Below are 18,557 nucleotides of genomic sequence, written 5' to 3'. Positions count from 1 at the left end.
GCAGGGAGCACAGAGCCTTCCCAGACACGGTAGGAGGGCAGGGGCTTGAGGGAGACAGGCAGCTGCGCAGAGACCCACAAAGGAATGCCCAGGACTACGGTATTGCTGGAGAGGAGCTAAGAGAAGCTGCCTTGGCTCATTCACCCACAGCGAAACTTCCTGTGGACCCCCGAGGAGCCGGGGATTGTGCTCAGCAACACTGGGGTCACAGGGAGAAAGCTGGTCAACATTTGCCAGACAGGGTGAGGGGTGCAGTGGAGGAGGGAGCGCACAGCTGTCTAAATTAGCTGGGAGGAGCACTGGGGAATGCTTCCTAGAGGTAGGGGTGTAGCTAGACCTCAAAGGATGCTAAGAAGTTAGCTGGGCAGGAAGGGCAGGAGAAGGAAGAGAAGACAGCAGATGCCTCAAAGGTCTGGAGTACCAGCTGTCACCCGCATCTACCCTTCTAGCTCTGCCTATTTAAAGGCCCGACTCCTGGGACAAGAGTTAGGAGGAAGCCTTCCTCTCCCACTCCTCAGGTTTCCATCCAGAGGGACTTGCATTAGACTAGAGCAGTGGTTCCCAACTGGGGGTGATTTTGCTGTCCCTCCCAGGCCCCCAAACATCTGGCAGTGTCTGGATACATTTTTGGTTGTCACAACCAGGGAAGGGGGGTGCTACTGGCATCTCATGCGTAGAGGCCAGGGATGCTGCTGAACATCCTACAATGCACAGCACAGCCCCCACTACAAAGGACTGTCCAGCCCTAAATGTCAATAATGCCAAGATTGAGAGACCCTGAATTAGTGTAACATTCTGGCCTCCCTCCTTCTCCTGCTCCTTCCTCCCCAGGGAAGGAGCAGGGACAGATTGGTCAGTGTGGAAGAACCAGGCCTGGAGAGCCCTTTCTGGACCTGCCTCCCTGCAGAGGCCACTCTCTGCCATGTGCTCGGCTTGACCAGGCAGGGTCAGCCCTGGTCCCTGCCCACCAGGAGGGTTGCAGTGGGAGGTCCAGGAGCAGCAGCAGGCCCCATGGACTGCACTCCAGAGCCTGGCCTTCCAAACAGCTGTATCCGTAATGATGCATTTTAATCTCCATCTGCCTGAGTCCTGCCTCTCTCCTCCCTTCTCCCTCCCTCTTTTTCTCTGCCCATTGATCCTGAATCAGAAGGGATGTGGGATGCTGCTCCCTGGGCCCCTTCAAATTCCAGCACTGCCACTCAGGTTGGAAAGCTGGTGTCATCTTCGGTTCTTGCTTCTTCCTTATCCTTGGCAACCACTGGCTCACTGAGTCAAATCTGCTTCATGAACATCTCTCAAAACTGCCCTGACGTTCTGTCCTCAACTGACGGGGATTTGCACCCCTGTCCTTCACCTGGACAACAGCAAATACTTGCCAGCAGCTCCCCTCTCATCTCACCCCACTTCCACTAGCAGAACTCCCTCCCTAAATCTCAGAGCTGAGCACATTGCTCTTTAGCTGAACTCATGGGACCCTGTACACAAGGTAAACAGATTTTTACTTCAATTTCATGTCACAAGTGCTACATGAGGAATATCTTACATAACAAGTACTATGAGAGGAATGGGTAGTAATAATAACACCTACCATTAAGTGCCAGGCATTGCTCTGACCCTTCATGTAGATGATCTCATTTAATCCTCATAGCAATTTTGTGAGGTGGGCACTACTATTGTCCCCATTTTAGAGCTGAGAAAAAAGTAAGGTACAGAGAGGTTAAGTGAGTTGCCCAAGGTCGCATGGCTAGTACACGGTAGAGCTGGGATTTGTGCCTAAGCCATCTGGCTCCGGAAGTGGTGTTCTTGGACACTAAGCAGTTTCTCTCACTACACCAAGCTTGTCTTAGATTACGTGAGATAGGAAGACTGTGGAAGGAGCAAGCAGCTCTGCCTGGGCAGCTGGGGAAGGTCTAAGAGACTGGTGGCAGGGAGCTGGACAGAGACAAGGCAGTGACGCTGTTCCAGGCTGAGGGTCGGTGTGTGCACAGTGGCCCAGCAGGCTCCTGCAGCTCAATGAGGCTCAGTGCAGCTGAAGCATGAGATGGGGGTGGGACAGCTGGTGGGGGAGGGACAGCTGGTGGGAGGGGTGTGGCTAAGGAGGCTGGCAAAACTGTGGAGGCCTCATTAGAGACATGAGTCAGAGGGCTAGAAGTGACTTGGCCGGAGTGGTGTGTGGGAAAGAACCCTGTAGCAGTGGGGTGCTACCGGGGCCACAGAGGGTGGGGCTGGAAGCGGACACCATGGCCCAAGTGCAACAGAGAGAGGGAGGGTGCCATTCACTCACTCATTCATTCATTTGATATTCTTGGGCACCTACTCTATGCCAGGCTCTATTCTGAATGCTGGGAAAACAGCGAGAACAAAATTAAGTCCTTGCTCCTCCCATGGAGTGTACATTCAAATGCCTCAGTCACTGGCATTAGTCACTGGCGTTTCTCCAGCCTGTCCCCATCCTGGCCCTCTGCATTGCCAGCCTGGAAGACAAATGCTAGACCTTCTGCACCTCCCTACCTCCCTGGGGCCACCTTTCCTATGCATCTTCCCCAGCACCACGAAAATATAAGGCTTCCTTCTCTTTCCCTCTACCTGGAGAGAGCTCCAGACACTGCCTGCAGCTACACTCAGACAGAGAGGAGACTTGGTCCTGCTCCAGAAAAGGCAGATGAAAACTCAAGGGACCCAGGCTAGGAGGTGCCACGGAGACCAGCAGGCTAATGAAATAGTGTTTCTGAAAGTGAGAGGACAAATGCAGTCTCCTAGCCTTATGCACGAGGCATAGCAGGTCCTTAATAAGTATTATTAACTGCTCCGACTTCCTGGTCTGTAAAAGGGAAAATGAAATAAGACAGTGTCAAGTGCTGAGCACAATGCCTGGCAAATAGAAAGCCCGTACATAGCAGGTAGCAGCGGCAACACTCAGACTATTACTACAGCTAATAAATGTTTGTTGAATGAATGAACACATCTCAGGAGGTGGACCCAGGCCCACCAGGTGCTCCCCTTCCAGGAGTAGCTGCCAAATGTTGAATGGAATCCAAGGTACTGTAAGACTTTGAAGAATAAGTTTGCTTCTGTTTCTAATTTGTCTAGGGACCTAGTGGAGTTCTTTGACTTTTAAATACTGCTTTTCAAAGGTGGAACCCCTCAGTTTACTGTAATATACACATTCATTCTGCAAGCATTTTGTAGACACCTATGGGCCAGGCTGGAAATGATGAATAAGACATGGCTTCTGAAGTCAATGAGCTTGTAGTCTACCAGGAGCAAGTCATAATACTGGGGAGAAGCTCAGAGTAGTAACAGGCATAATGTCCAGACAGTGCCCATAGGAAGGAGGCATGAGCTAGCTAACGAGGTGGGTGGAAAGGGCAGGCAGCAAAGGCTCCCTGGAGAAAGGGAATCCCAAGGGGAGCTGCGTCCCAGGTGGTGGAGGCCTATGGACCGAAGGCATTGTTGGTGCATGTCACAAAGGCAGTCGCTGCTGCCGTAATGTAGTGTCTGGGGCTGTGAAGTGGGAGAGAGAAGAAGGGAGGATGCAGGAGAAGGTGGAGACAGTCTTGCATGGAGGCAGCTGTTGGGACCTAGAGAGACAGCTTTGCTGAGGTAAGAAGCCAGGAGTCACACCGTGAGGGAGGTTTTGAACTTGGGCCAAGACGTGATCAGATTTGCATTTTAGATTTGGGGCAGCAGCGCACAGGACAACTAGGCTGGCTGAGCTTCTGAGAAGCGAGTAAGAGTACCACGGAGGGGATCTGACATCCTGGGGTGGGGGTGGGGCACAGTACTGGACAGTCTCCGAAGTTCTTTTCCAGGCCTATGTGGCTACAGGTCAGATATTTTTCCTAGATCATTTAACGTGCATTGTGGACCTGGCTATTTACAAGCATCCTCCCGGGAATCTTTCTGTGAAGCAGGGATCCACTCCCTAGTCTGTCTTCAGTGGAAATTCAAATGATCATCTCTCTATCTGCTTAGAGCCAGGGTAGCCTGCACTGAGCCTCCTTCCAGCAGCCTGGGGGGAGGGGGGAGGAGTGGAATGAGCATCCGGAGAAGCCTGGCTTTGCTCAAGGCTGAAAGCTGGCCACCACCCTGCACAGGCTCCTCAAACCCCGCTTGATAAGTGGGACCTTTGGAGGTTCATATATATAGCCCTGGTGCCAAGCACTGGCTCTTGGAAGAGGGAAGGAGCTGGAAGGAAAACTGGCTTTACTGACCCAGTCCAATTTGGCGATCCGCTTTAATACCAAGAACTGCCTCCGTGCCTAAAGGGGCACCTAGTTCACTCATTCATTTTTTCACCCACTGAGCATCCACTGAGCCCTTCCACATGCCAAGCACCGTGCTAGGCACTGGGGGTATAGCTGAGAACAAAAGGCACAGTGCTTCCTCCTACCCTGTTTGCAAAGCAGCCTTCTCCTTTTGGGACTCCTATTTCCCCACCTGCAAAAGCTTCTTTGGATATACATAGCTTCTTAGATGTGAGGTGCATGATTACAATTTCCAAAAAAGGGTCTGTTCTTAGAGATCAGGGCGGGGGGTGATGGGAACGTGACAAAATGTAGGTGCCGGGACTGCTGTCGGTACAAAGGGCCTTTCTGCTCCACCCTTCTGATGACAAGGCCTGACCTCCTGGGGCCGAAAGGCCTGCCCTGGACAGGCAGAACATTCGTGGAGGAACAGGATGGGTGAGGTCTATGGAGTGACCCCCTCACCCCCAACTGGGGAAAGAAGGAGTATAACCTTGGTCCTCTGAGGTGAGTCTCAAGTGACTTCCTACCTGCAATCCTGAGTGCAAGGAGGGCAGACCAGGGAAAGGCCTTACATGAGAGGCTACTCCCACTAACCCTGCAAGTGCGCCTCTTCCCATGGGGTGGGGAGGATTTGTGCCCCAGAGAATCCTGATGGGTCCTTAAAGACAGCCATCAAAGGAGGGCCGAGATGCCAATAAGACACAGCCACTCAGGGCTGCGATCTAGGAAGGCAGAGGCTGCTGTTAGGAAGTCCCTGGGGTCTCTCCTCTGGTCAATGGGCCACCCGGAGCTCAGCGGTGACTCCTGTGACATTGTTACTGTCCTTGTCAGGTGCAAACAAAGATAAGAGTAACTGGAAACAACACCAAGGGTCATTTTACACTCTGCACTCACAATTCTTCTGTGGCTAATTAAAGTAATACGTCAAAATGTCCCTTGAAAGAGATCTTTAAGTATCTGCCCGTTAAGTAAATAGGGTTTTACTAATTAATAACACACCTTCCCATCCCTCCTTGAAGTTCCTTGCAGAACTTCCATGTGCCAAGAGGGCTGAGCAGGAAAGGGTGGAAGAGGAGTCGCCACCTCCCCTTCCCGGAGGGAGTAGGGACAAATGTAGTTGCTTGTCATTTGTGGAGCTATCAGTTTCTCCTCCGGATGTTGATCAGATTTCCTGGGCTGGAACCAACTTACAAGGCTAGGGTACTGGAATTTGTCCAAGAAGCAAATGCTTTGCTTCTTACGAAGTCAACACGGTTTCTTTCAAGGAAAAATTTTCTCTCTCTTTTTTAAAGTGCCTCGGGTTTTTGAAGGGCAAATCTTTGGACTTGTCTCTAAAGACACGGATTGTGGTATACCTATCGTTTGCTGAGACCACCCCCAGCTCACTCACACTCACAGAGAGGCATGGGGGTGGGGAATGATGCACCCAGTATTCTACGATGAGTCAGTGGCATAGCCAGAAATAGAACTTTCCAAACTCCCCAATTCTTAATAATAGCAATACTAATGGTCTCTTTATAATTTTCTAAGTGTTTTCACAGCTCACATTTAATCTTCACCACAACTTTGCAGGGAGTCTGGGTAAGTCAGTCTCAGACCAGCTTTGCCACTTGCTTGCTGTGTGACCCTTGCTGGTGTCTCCACCTCTCTGGATCTCAGGGTCCTCAGCTGCAAAGTGGGAGAGCTGGGTGAGAATACTTCTCAAACCCCTCCCACCTCTCACATGCTCGGATTCTACGCCGCCATGCTCTTCCAGCCCAGGGTTTCCCAACCTCGACACTACCTGGTGTTTTAGGCCAGACCACTGTTCATGGAGGGGAGCCGTCTGTGTGTCTTAGCCTCACCCCTGGTCTCTCTCGGCTCCATGTCAGTAGTACTCCCTGCCCCCGTCATGACGACCAAAAATGTCTCCAAAAATTGTAAATGTCTAGGATGCAAAGGAACCCCTCTAAGACTGCCCAAGCACTTCAATAAGGTCATGGTCATGAGTGATTCGGTGGAAAAAGATCTTTCTGTCCCTTCCTCTTCGCTGACTCCCTCATACCTATACGCATACCTTTTAAACACAACCTCCCCGCCCTTTACTGCTTCTCATTTCTTAAATGCCCTAAGTGGCCCAGAGTGTGCTTGGTGTGATAATGAACCAATTGATTTCATACTTTCTTCTAAGGAGAGTTCACAGGTTTATGTCCCCTACGCAACCAGCCAGGCTCCCCAGAAATCCTTCGCAGAGCCCCAGCTGGCCTGGAAGCCTGTATCTGCAGCCTGCAGGAGGCTCGGTGAGCACGGATTTGTCAGCACTCTTAAATCACTGGGCTCCGAGGAAGGCTTCTCCCAGCACAAAGATCCTTCCTTAGGAATCAATAGCTCAGGGCCTTCCATCACATTCAGAATTATCCTGGGACTTGTAAAATTTATTTTCCCCAAGCATGGCAAAACCTCAAAACGAAAGCCCCAAGGTGGGGGAGGGAAGAAGGCAGGGAAGGAACCCTGCCAAGGAGGCCCTGTCCATCGGCCTGCTGTTGCTCTGAGCAGAAGCTCATGTGCAGACCTGGACACTCGGTCTCATTTGCTGGGAAAAGAGAGACCCAATGCGATCCTGCAGTAATATCTCCTTCCAACCAGACACCTCTGTGTATTTAGCCAAGGGCAGAGGCTTGTTAGAGCGTCTTCCTCGGTCTTCACCGTCCTACCCTCAACGCAGTGTTGCCAGCTTCGCCATTTCGCAGAGGAGGAAACAGACCTACAGAGGTTAAGTGGTTTGTCTAAGATCCCTAAGCCAGTAAGCAGGGGAGTGAGATTCCAAGCCTGTGTCCTTCCCACTGCACTGGACTGTCTTCCCAGTGGGAGTGGGGAAAGGTCAGTTATTAAGAGGGCTCGTGAAAGAGACAACTTCTTGTTTTCTAAGTGTCTAAGGCTACTTCTCAAACTCTATATCCTCTCTCCCTTTCAAACAAAAATCCTGTGCTACAGCTGTATTTTATGTAATGATATTCCTCTGGCCTTGTCCAGAACCAGAACAAGCTCTGGGAACACTGGCGCAATTCTTTAGCTAGAGCTGGGAGCTCGTGTGGATCTCGAGCACAGCCTCTCAGAACCCCACTTTAAAGGAGGAACTGTTGCTCTGTGGTGGTCCACCTCATCCTACTGCCTCCCTCCTCTGCCTTCAGATAAAGACCCAACTTATCTGTGAGCCTGAAGGAGATGAGAAAACTCAAGCATCTTCCCTGCCAACAAGCACCCCCGGGGTGAGCCTTGGGGACAGAAGTGGATCCACCTCTCAGAATTCTCGGGTGGCCACACTAGTTCCTCCTGAGGGTCACTGCCATGTCAACTGAGGCTCCAAGGGGAACCTCACACCGTGTGCAAAAGAGCAGGGTGGGAGAGGAAATAGAGAGGGCAGCCCACAGGCCACTCAGCAAACCTTCCCAGGCCCAGCTCAGACGTCGCTGGGCAGATTCACAGAACAAAAAAGGGCAATGGAAATGGTAGTATCTTCCACGTCACCCAAGAAGCCCTAACACAAGGATTTTGCAAAAATTGAACATTCTAGTAGTCTGACCTTGAGTTGGGAGCAGTGAGAATGGGGAAATGGGCAAATACTGGTTGGATAGTCCAGTACTCAGATTTCCAGGATCTGAGTAGCGGAGGCCCCGCAGGACGTGGTGTAACTGCAGGACACAGAGACCGCACTCCAGCTCACCCGAGCGGAAGACAGGAAGAGCTCCAGGCCTGGGTTTCAAGACCACTGTGATGGACTGGGCCCTTCTGATTCCTAACTGTACACATAGGAACCTGGAGTCACACTGCTTTGGCCTTAAAAACCCGCTTGGAATAATGAGATAAGATAATGGAGAAAGGGGAGAGAATAATTAGGAATTTCAATTACTCGTATATGTACATTATGAGAACTCTATCTGTTCCTCACTGCCTCACTCTAAATAACAGATTCAAAGGAGATCTCTGCAAATTACTACATTCATTAATTTACTTATTTCTGGTCAGTCGGCAATTATGAGTACCTACTGTGCAGGGAACACACGTCCTCTCCGTAGTAAAGAGGAAGCAGGTCATGGAGTGGAAAGAGCTCTGAGTAGAGGACTAGGAATCCCTAGGATCCAGTCCTATCTCTACCACCAAATAGCTGTGTGACCTTGGGCAAGATACTTGCCTTTAGTGGGTTTCAGTTTTGTCATCTGTAAATTAAGTGTGCATGTGAATGTTGGAGATGAGATAAGGTTGGACTAGTAGATGCTCTTCAAGATTTCTCTCATCCAGGGCTAATGGTCTTTGGCTCTATGAGCTCTTAATGAGTTCAAAGAACACACCAACACCAAGCATAAAAGAAAGATCTCAGAGGGCAGGTGGGGCTGAGGATCAGCTCTGTTTCCTTGGAATGTTGTATTTCCATCTGCCCCATTGCATCTGAGGTTGCAGGACCACCTGAAGTCCAGGAAGCATGTGGTGGAAGGGTTTCAATCATGAAGGTGACCGTTGTGGGCTGTGGCCTTCACTTGATTAGAGCATTAAGTTACTATGGCCAATGAAGGGCAAGAAGTGAGAAAGTCAGTGGTCCTGAGCTGGGTGCCTTTGTCGCCCCCTACTGGACACCAAAAAGCCTGCAGGGCAGTTTCATTTGCTTCAGCAGGCCGCAAAAAGACAGAAGACTGTCACAGCTCTTTAAAAGGACAAATTTCCTGGTCTGTGGTCCTCTCTCTAGAAAAGTCTATGTTTCGCTCCTCAGAATTACATAGGCCATTGGTCCACACATTCACAGGGGCACTCATACACAGCGATAGGAACTCTTAACCTGACACCAAGGAGCCATGTAATAAACATCAGGTTCAGAGCCCCGGGTGCTGCCCATGTGGAGAGAAGGGCAGAAAGAGTAACAAGTAGACATTCTGCCGTACAAATCCCCAGTGGAAAGGCAGTCTCGGGAAATGCAGCACGAAAATGTTGACTGCAAGCAGAGGATGGAGCTGGGTTTGGGAGTATGGATTGATAGCTCCCATAAAAGATTTCCGGGCTGACACAGCTACCCTAGGAGTTCAGAACACCCACCCATGTTCAGGGACGGGGTACAGGTGAAGGATACAGCCCCAACTGAGAAGCCCGCCCTTGACCTTCTCCAGAGACCATCAGTACCACCTGGAAACCGGAATCATCTAATCGTGGTCCACTGTGCCAGCATCAAGACCCGAAACTCTCTTCAATGCCTCTTAAATTAACTTTAGGACCTGCTGCCAGAAGGATGTTTTTAATCAAGTCAGAGGGAGAGAAAATGCGTCCTCAAAGGCCGTATTGGAACAACCGCCATGTTCTCACTTTTCTGTCCTCCTTCGCCCCTTCCTCATGGCTCAGAGTGAGGTACAGTATGACTCTGAATTCTCTCTAATTCAGTCTTGGGTGTCCCCAGCCCCAGGTCATCAGGGTCAAAAAGTCTCCTATTGATAGTGCTTCTGTTCCTGCACCAGTTCTCCCCAGATTCAAGAAAGCATTACAGAGTTGTCCCCTATTGCTGGAACCCTCTTCCCTTCTTTTCCACATGGCTTCACTGGGGAAGTCCCGCACCCATCCCAGAAGACATTTCAAGCGTGACTCGAGAATGTGTCCTGTCTGGAGAGCTGAAGCACTCCTGGGGCACACAGAAGCCACCCCAGGTGCACCCCCTACCAGCAGCAGCAGCAATGTTCATTAGTCATCCCCAGAAGAAGGGGTGTGCGCTCCCCCAACCCCAAGAGCATTTCCCAGCCACTCTGAGATGGCTGGGATGACTTTGGATTCTTGAGTTGGTTTCTGCAGAACTGGGACTAACCAGGGTTCCCAACTACTGTACTGAAAAGCACGCTGCATTGCTGGGCAAGCCCCCAAGCCTGGCCTGCTGCCCCACCAGAGCCTCCCTGTGTCCCTACAGGGTTAGAGGAGGACCTCAGGTTCCCCTGGAATGCCTGAAGCTGGCTTGCCTGAGACAAGCTGACGCGAGGAAACCACACCTCGGTCCAGCAAAAGCAGCTGTCAGCTACGCCTGGCGGGGCTGGCTACTGGAGCTCTCTGCCACCCAGCGCTGTGCGGGAAAGATCTGCTTCCCTGGGGAAGGATCGCCCCCCAGGGCTCTTTCCCTTCCTGGAAGCTTAGGCACCCGGCCTAGGCCAGTAGCTTCCCCGGCCTGGAGCTGAGCCTGCCTGGCTGAGTGACTCCCCAGTACCCCCAGCACAACCCTCCTCACCTGCTCCGCCCCCTTTCAGCCCCGGTGCCCCCTTTCCAAACAGCTGACCTCCAGCGCGGCCCCAGTTGGGAGGGTTGTGGCCCCACACCTCTGCTCCCACCTCTCCGCCACCTCCGGCCCCACTCCCGCCTCGCCCCCAGCCCGCGAGGGAACCTCTGCGCTCCAGTCGAGTCCTGAGCCCACTGGCAAGTTGGAAGCAAGCCGCTGCCACCTTGGCGGTCTCTGTCTTCCCTGGTTCTGGGTGGCATCCCCGCCACCCCTGAGGGCGGATCCGGAGGGGAACCTAGGGCGGGAGAAACTTTCTCCGTCTGAGGGGTTGGGGGCACGGAGCGGGTACTCACGCCGGGGTCAGCACTGGGAGCCATCCTCCGGCTCTCTCAGCCCCACCTCCCCGGGGCGTCTGAGCGCGGGCGTTCGCTGATGCCTCTGCCGCCGCCGCCTTCCAGCGCCCAGCCCCGGTCCCGGGCTGGCCTCGAGCCTCCCGCCCCGACGCCGCTCGCCCGCTTTATACAACTCCACTCGAGCGCGCCGGGGCTTATGTAAAGGCTGGCGGAGCCCCGCAGCCAATGGCACGGTGGCTGGAGCTTGGGGCTCGGGGGTGGGGGGCGCCCGCGCGGCCAATCGCGGCCCGGAGAGCCTGGGGAGCCGGGTGGGGGGAGGGCGCGCCTCCCCGGGCTGATTTAGGAGTCGGGATTGCGGTGGCAGCAGCCGGCAGCACGGCCGGCCCGGCTGGGCCAGGAGCGGCTGGCGCTGGGGTGGGCGGCGGCGGCGCAGGCGGCGGCGAGGGCGGGCGTCCCCAGCGCCCCGCCGCTGCGGCGCGTAACCTTCAGAAGGCAGCGGGGCCTGGCAAGGGGGGCGAGGGCGCCCGGCGGGACGCTGGGGGCCCCGGGCCGGCGGGAAGCGTGAGTCCCTCGGGACGAAGCGCTGGGAAGGAAGGCAAAGGGGAGGGAAGGAAGGGCAGCGAGCCCCGGGGCCCCGCGGCCGCCCCTGCGCCCAGGGCGGAGGGTGGCGGCCGGAGCAGTGGCGCTGCCTTCGCGTTTTCCCTCCGGGAGCGACCCGGCGTCGCCGGGCCAGGCCGGAGCGGCCGCTCGAGCCGCGCAGGTGGCGCGATTTCGCGCTGTGGAGCCAGCGCGGAACGGAGGTGTCTCTGGCCCGGGAACGCGTCCGAGCGCCTCCGGGGGGCTGCTCTGCAGGGAGAGCGAGCTTAGCGACGGCGCAGAGGGAGGGGAGCGGGCAGCACAGCTCGGAGATTAGGCGCGGCGGCCGCGGCGTACGCGGCAGCGTCCCCTCCCCCAGTCCCCGGCCCGCACTCGGGCTGTGCCCCCACCGCACCCCGCCAGCCTCTGCCCCGGCGGCGCCCGGGCTAAGCCCGGCCCATGCACTCTGGTCCCGTGCGTCCTTCCAGGCTTCCTCACAGCTTTGCTCACAGGTACTGCTGCCCCTCCTCCTCCACCCCAAGCCCGCTGCAGCGGGCGGCGTGGCCTCAACCTCTGCGGACCCGTGGTCGCGGGGGGTTAAGCTTGGGAAGAGCGCTCTTGGACAGCAGTGCTCCAAATACCCGCGTGCCGGGCAGGAAACGAGCCTAGGTCGGTTAACAGGCTCAATTCCCTTATTTTTGCGCCCAGAATAGAGCCTGGCACATAACAGGCGCTCAATGAGGTTTTATTGAATGTATTTTGAGGTTTCCTAAGGAAGATCTTTGGGCTTCTGGAAGTTGGGGCACAGACAGGGCTTTGAAAGAGAAACACCTGGTCATAAGTCGTCAGAGGGACAGGGAGATAGGACTGTTTTCCCCTTTATCGATGCCTTTGTCACCATCACCCTGGCGTCAGGGCGCTTCACTCGCAACGTGACTCCAATGTATTCTTTTAGGGAGGGCTCCGCTAGCCAGCCCCTGGCCACAGGCCCCGTTACCCCACGTTTTGAGCAGAACCTCCGGGGCCTACTTTGGGCCCTGCTTTCAGGTCTCTGTGACTGTCCTTTGGAAAGAAGTAGCCGAGTATAGGCCATCCTTCTAGATCTTTAGGCCGTCCGTCTTGCTGTAGCTCTTACCCCTTTGAAGTTACGGACGCTTTTGAGAATCTGACAAAAATTATTGCATTTTCTTTAGAAAAATACACACGCATACACACCTCGAGTATAATTTCAGGATCATTAGGGACTCCGAGTCTCTCTTGGGGTTCGGTCTGCCTGATGTACACCCGTTTCTCGAGGGGTCTGAGGCTGTAGTTATAATCACCTTCCTTTTGGGACCCCTCTGAGCCTTTCAAGAATCTAATTACTGTTATGAGTCTGCTTCTCAGAAAAAAATGCTCAATCATATACTCACATACATGTTGACATATAATTTGGGGGGGTTATGGATCCTTTGAAACTTAACCTATGACCCCAGATTAAGGCTTCACCTAGCAGCAGGTAGACTCAGCACCAAGGGCACACCTGACCCCCAGCTCTCTCCATCAGGAGTCCGGTCGCCCTGCACCCTGCTGCATCATGCCGCCACCCTGTCAGAGGGCATCTGAGTCATGTGGTGATGGCCCTGGCATCTGAGAAACCGTTTCCACACTTGCCTCTGCATCTTGGTCCCCACCACCCTCTTAGTGTGGAAATAAGTTGCAGGTTGTCATGTTCTGTCTGATCTCCGAGTGTTCCTTACCCAGAAACTCTAACTCGGGAAGACAGCGAGTGACTGGTAATTAACCAGCTTCACTCAGTCCCATGCATCTGAGCACACCTTTCTTGGTTTTTCTTCTCACCTCTCTTTCTGCGGGTGAAGCTGTGAGCAGCAGCCCCAGCTGTGGCGCCTCACCTCGCCTGAACCTGACATATTTAGTAACCAGCACAGTAATTGTCAGTATCAGCCTCCCAGATGTGAATAGTCTCTCTGCACGAAAGAGCCCTGTAATACTCTTACACAGTCCTGCAGCTAGCCGGGTAAGGGTGCAACAGACCAGAGGTGCTGGGGAAGGACAGAGAAAGGCAAGAAACGACAGATGGAGACATGCTCTCCAGGAAGTTCTCCAGGAAATGCAGTCTGGTTTCTGCACTTGAATTTGTCAGGGTTGAGCCAGTGGGCCAGGCTGTCCTGATCCTGTAGTTTCTAATTCCTCTGACGTCCTCCACAGGCAAGTGCTCAGCTCATGCCTGTGTCCACTCAACACTGCAGCCCTGCCCTGCCCATCTCATGGTGGACATTTTACCCTCACAATTGCACAGGCATGCCCTGCTTTCTCAGGGCACATGAACAGTTTTTAGACTGAATTGAGTCACCCATCCCCAAATTTATATGTTGAAGCCTTAACTTCCAATGTGACTGTATTTGGAGATAGGGCCTTTAAGGAGGCAGTTAAGTGAAAATGAGGTCAAAAGGGTAGGCGCTTACTCCTTAGGGTTAGTGGCCTCATAAGAAAAGAAAGACACTGGAGATCTCCCTCTCTGTGTGCAGGAGCAGAAGAAAAGACACATGAAGACAGAGACAGGCGGTACCTCGGTATGGCACTCCAGACAGGAAGACATGTTTTCGGCACGCTCCTTACCCCGTCCAGCTTGTTCAGCCTCCTCCCAATACTGCCACTCCCGCCCTTTTCACTCTTGTGAAGTCTCTCTCCATATTGTCCCCTGACCTTATTCATGTGGGGACATTCACCTAAAATCATTTTTTTTCCCATCTTTTGATACCCAAACTAAGTCTCACCTCTCATACCACTTTTCAAAACGGCTCTAACCAGAGAGCTTCGCCTTTCAGCTCTCTTGCAGGTCTGCAGCGTCTTAGCACTCTTATGCATAGTGTTCTGTTTTCTCTCTAATTGTTTCTCATGCGTAAAACCTGGCCGTCCTATCAGAATGAAAGCCCCTTTAAGTCCGGAGTTTGTACCTTATACTTGACTACCTCATGGAACCCAGCATGAAACTGGGCACAGAAGGAGCACACAGTGTTTGCTGGTTAATTTATTCCAATTAAACATATTTAGTCTTCAAAAAAATTCTTAAAAGTCTATGTAGCACTTTATTTTCTAAAAGCTCAAGACATTTTGTATATGTCAGTTCAGTCATTCTGAAAGCCTGTTAGAGCAGGGGCCTCAGGAGCTAATATATATCCCCCTTACCCCTACCCCATAACATGGAAACCGCCTGGACAGACCTCGTGTGTGTGTGTGTGTGTGTGTGTGTGAGAGAGAGAGAGAGAGAGAGAGAGGGAAATAGAGATATTTATTGAAGAAGATATAAGATACAAGCCACACTGTACATAGGACAATGACACCTTAGTCCCCTTCAGAGTAGGCACCATGGGACCTCACACAGTTCTCACAATCACCATCAGCCGCCCTGTTGTATTTTCACAAATCTCATCGATGATCTGAAATCTCTTCCCTTTCAAAGGTGACTTTAGCTTTGGGAAAAGCCAGAAGTCTCAAGGCACCAACTTTGGGCTGTAGAAAGTCTGAGTCACCTGGGTGATTTGACATTTTGCAAAAAAACTGCATGAGATGTGACGCTGAGTGGGCACATTGCTGTGATGAAGCTGCCAATCACCAGTTGCCCACAAGCTGTGGCCTTTTGAATCATCCTGAATAGATTCCATGGAGGAATGTTTGAGCTTAATGCAAAATTTGATGCAGATTCGTTGCTCTACTGCTCAGTCATTTTGAATGTTGATGGCCACACAGTACACATGCTCACTCAACAGCTTCTACCACCCCCACTGACTAGTATAGTGACGTCGTCATTGTTCACACATGTGCATTCCAGTCCACCCTCCTTGGCTGCCAGGTTGCATTGATGTCACATAAACTGTTCTCATTATATTAACAATGGCTGGACTTTTTCTGGACAGGCTATACACACACACATATACATACATACATACATACATACATATCCACACACATATTTTTCAGGCTCAGAGGGGCTCCACAACTTGCTCAGAGTCACCCAAAGTCAACCCTTCTTTCTCCAAATCAGAAGACATGTTATCCTTGGTTTCCTTGTGACCCTCACCGATGCCCTTGGCTGTCTTCTCACTCTCCAGATGGAGAGGAAAGGCCAGGGGACCTCAGATCTTAGAGATGCTTCTGTTTGAACATATCAGCTGCAAAAAAGAAAAGAGAAGTTGATACAGTTCCTCAAGGCTTGAAGCCAGAGATGTTTTAGAATTCGAAAGCTACCATATATTCTGAAACCTCCCTTGCGAGGCTTTGGGCAGTATCTCATAATCAGTCACATTAATATTTCCACAGTAAAATATACGAATGTTCATCATACTGCATGAGTGTGAGGATAAAGTGGCCTCACAGTTTAGTTCTGGGGTTTTGGTGGCCAGGTGGGTTTTGGCACTACACTGGCAAACAACAACAACAACAAACAACTCAAAATCCACCTCTTGTTTTTCAGAGATTTGGGAGTTTGAGAATTGCAGGTAATGGATTGTGGAATGACATTTTAGGCTCGGTTGTCCCAAAAGACGTGGATGTTTGTGAGGGTGTGGAAAAGCAGCAATTCTAACAAAATGAGAAGTCACAGACTGGGAAAGGAGTAAGGAGTGTAAGGGCGTACGAGGAAATCACCTGTTCTCTAGCCAAGCTGTGTTGGGTTGTAGTCCTTTTTTTCTAAGGAGTACGTGTTCATCAGACGGCGGGGGAGGTTCAGCGCACTTGTGTTCACAGTGGCTTGTAAGTGGCAGGTGTAAAGAGTGGACTTTTGAGGGGAGGCACGCAGTGGGGAAGATGACAGAAGCTCTTGCAGAGGAGCCAGAAACCGTGGTGAACTTCCACGTGGTCAGAGAGAGTTAGTTCAGAAAAGTTTGAATTGGGAGTGCGTGCTACAGGCAAACTTCTCCAGGTAGACTGAGGGCAGACCGGAGAAAAGGAGACCAAGTAAAGGAGATGCTTCTGGAATCCTAGAAAGGTCTGGTTGGAAAAGTCAGCACCTCTTGGGGCTGGGAGTCTGGGGAAGACAATGCAGGTAGATACCCCTCATTGGGTTACTCTGTCGCCAGAGGGCTTGGGTCCTTTGAGTTTTCCTACACTGTATGGGTGGCTGTGTGATATGAGGGAGGAGGACAGCAAAAGGGAAAGCCGTGGTGGCCCCGGCTGCACAGCTCTCTACGCCTGCTGCAGATGCTCAGCCAGCAACACCCTCCATGGTAGGGGCTCCGTGGAGCCCAAGTCAACTGCAGGGAAGCTTCATCTTGACTCTACAGGCTAGCCTTGTTGTCGACTGTCCTCCTGCTTTGCTTTGTTCCTCAGTCCTAGAACCTGCTCTTACCTTTCTCTTCTGCCAGAGCTCTCTGTCTGGTACCCACAGCTCTAATAACTAGGTGTTTATATCATTCTCCCACCCTGGTACCCTACCCCTGGTGCTTAGGGACCAGGAGTCAGGGGTCCAGATATGCTACTTCCTCCCCATGGCTGAGTCTTTTACCACCTGCTGCTTCACATTCCTGACATCACCTTCCTTCTTGAGCCCCTGCCGACTTGCCTTGTGCCAGCCTCCCTTGACATGCCCCCAGCCTGGCCTCTCTTCCTACCACTACCAGCTGCCAGGACCTCCCCAGGTCCTGACCCTGCCTGGGTGTGTAAGCCTTGATCCAGGGTCCAGGCCCTCCTGGCCTGGCATACCCCGCTACCAACCCAGCCAAGTTTCTGACAGACATGAGCTCATGGTCCCGGTGTAAAGAAGAAGGAGAAAACCCTGTGGGCAGTGGGCCGTGGTAGCAGCAAACGCCAGGGAGCTCCTGGGCTAGCGGTGCCCTGGTCCCTTTCCTCCTCAGGTAAGACAGAGGAATGGGTGAAAGTGAATAGGAAGTAGAAAGGGAGGGAAAGAATCAGGAGGAGGGAGAAAGGAAAGGGAGGGTGTCGGGAAAAGAAGCAAAGGGTATGGAGAGAATGTTTCTAGTCTGAGTTGAATGTCTGAACTGCACATGAAGATTCTTCTCATCAACAAAGGGTTAAGCATTGGCATGAAAGAAGATGGAAAGGATAATTGAACCGGGGTGGGGGAGTGGGTGGGGGACAAGTGAGACAGACAGACAGACAGACACAGGGAAAAGAGAGGAAGGAGTGAAAAGACAGGCTGTTCAAAGAGTAAGTAGGATAGAAGTGGAGGGCTAATAAGAACGGGTGGGCGGGAGTTGATGGCCTCTGGGGAAAAGGATCCACGTATGAAATTTGCTAAGGCCATGTTACTCCATCCTGATCTCATTAACCAGGGATCACTGAGCACTCCCTTCCCCCACCACCCATCTCTGCACCTCTTGGTTCTTCCCTGATTTGTCCTAAACTCCGCCCTCATCTTGACACCAAATTCCATTAAAGATAGAATAGATTTCTCACAAGTTCAGCTTCAGAGTTTGGAGGTATTGTTCTGATTTGCCAGATGCAAGGGTAAAATGAGGATAATAAAGCCCATTTTGGCGCTTTACTAAACAACGTGTGAGATAAAGTATGCAAAGCACTCAGCAGAGCGCAGGTACACAGTGAGTGTTCCATAGTGAGTAAGATAACCATTGTGATTCTTCTCTTCCAGTCTCTGTCCCCAACCTGTCACCTCCACCGGTCTTTGAAACACCACTCACTTTCGTCTCTCTCTTTCCTTCCAGACCTTTAGCCCCTGGAGGTTGTATCACTACAATGGCAGACCTGTAGGTCCTCCTCCCTTCATATTTTCCTCGCCCAGATCTATATTAATCCTTTCATTTGTGTAGCATCTAACAGAATTTAAAACAAAAAACAAACCTTATAAACAAAGGCTCAGGAAGATGAAGCGACTTGCCCAATGTGGCACGGCTACTATAAGGCAGAGGAGAGACACAAATTTAAGTCTCTTGGGCATCGCCCTCTGTCCACAGAGTTGAGTAATTGCTTCTTTCACGTCGATATTCCTGAGGATAGAGACCTGGTCTTATAGTTCCCATAAACGTCTTTATGGTCTGGCCCACAGAGTCAGCTGGTTCATGTCTTCCAGGCACCCAAAAGAAGTGCAAGGTCACCCTTGGCTCAGCCCCACCTCCGTGGTGGAAGGGTCCCTGGGCTTCAGCCAGCGCTGCTCTGTTCCACACGCCCTGGCCATGCCCTGGGGCC

The 18,557-nt window shown here is 52.1% G+C and overlaps 1 protein-coding gene across 1 annotated transcript in view; it reads right to left on the bottom strand.

Moving 5' to 3' along the window:
• CRTAC1 (cartilage acidic protein 1) overlaps positions 1-11,195 on the bottom strand; it is a 132,575-nt gene extending 121,380 nt beyond the window's left edge. The window contains exon 1 of the mRNA XM_024563199.4: positions 10,821-11,195. Coding sequence (XP_024418967.1) covers positions 10,821-10,844 — 24 coding nt within the window. The 5' untranslated portion in view covers positions 10,845-11,195. The remainder of the gene's footprint in view (positions 1-10,820) is intronic.
• Between the last annotated feature and the right edge of the window lie 7,362 nt (positions 11,196-18,557).

This window comes from Desmodus rotundus, chromosome 4 (genome assembly GCF_022682495.2).
Source record: "Desmodus rotundus isolate HL8 chromosome 4, HLdesRot8A.1, whole genome shotgun sequence".
In the NCBI taxonomy this organism is placed as follows: domain Eukaryota; kingdom Metazoa; phylum Chordata; class Mammalia; order Chiroptera; family Phyllostomidae; genus Desmodus; species Desmodus rotundus.
The sequence above is the reverse complement of the archived record's forward strand: the minus strand, read 5'-3'. Positions and strand labels throughout refer to the sequence as shown.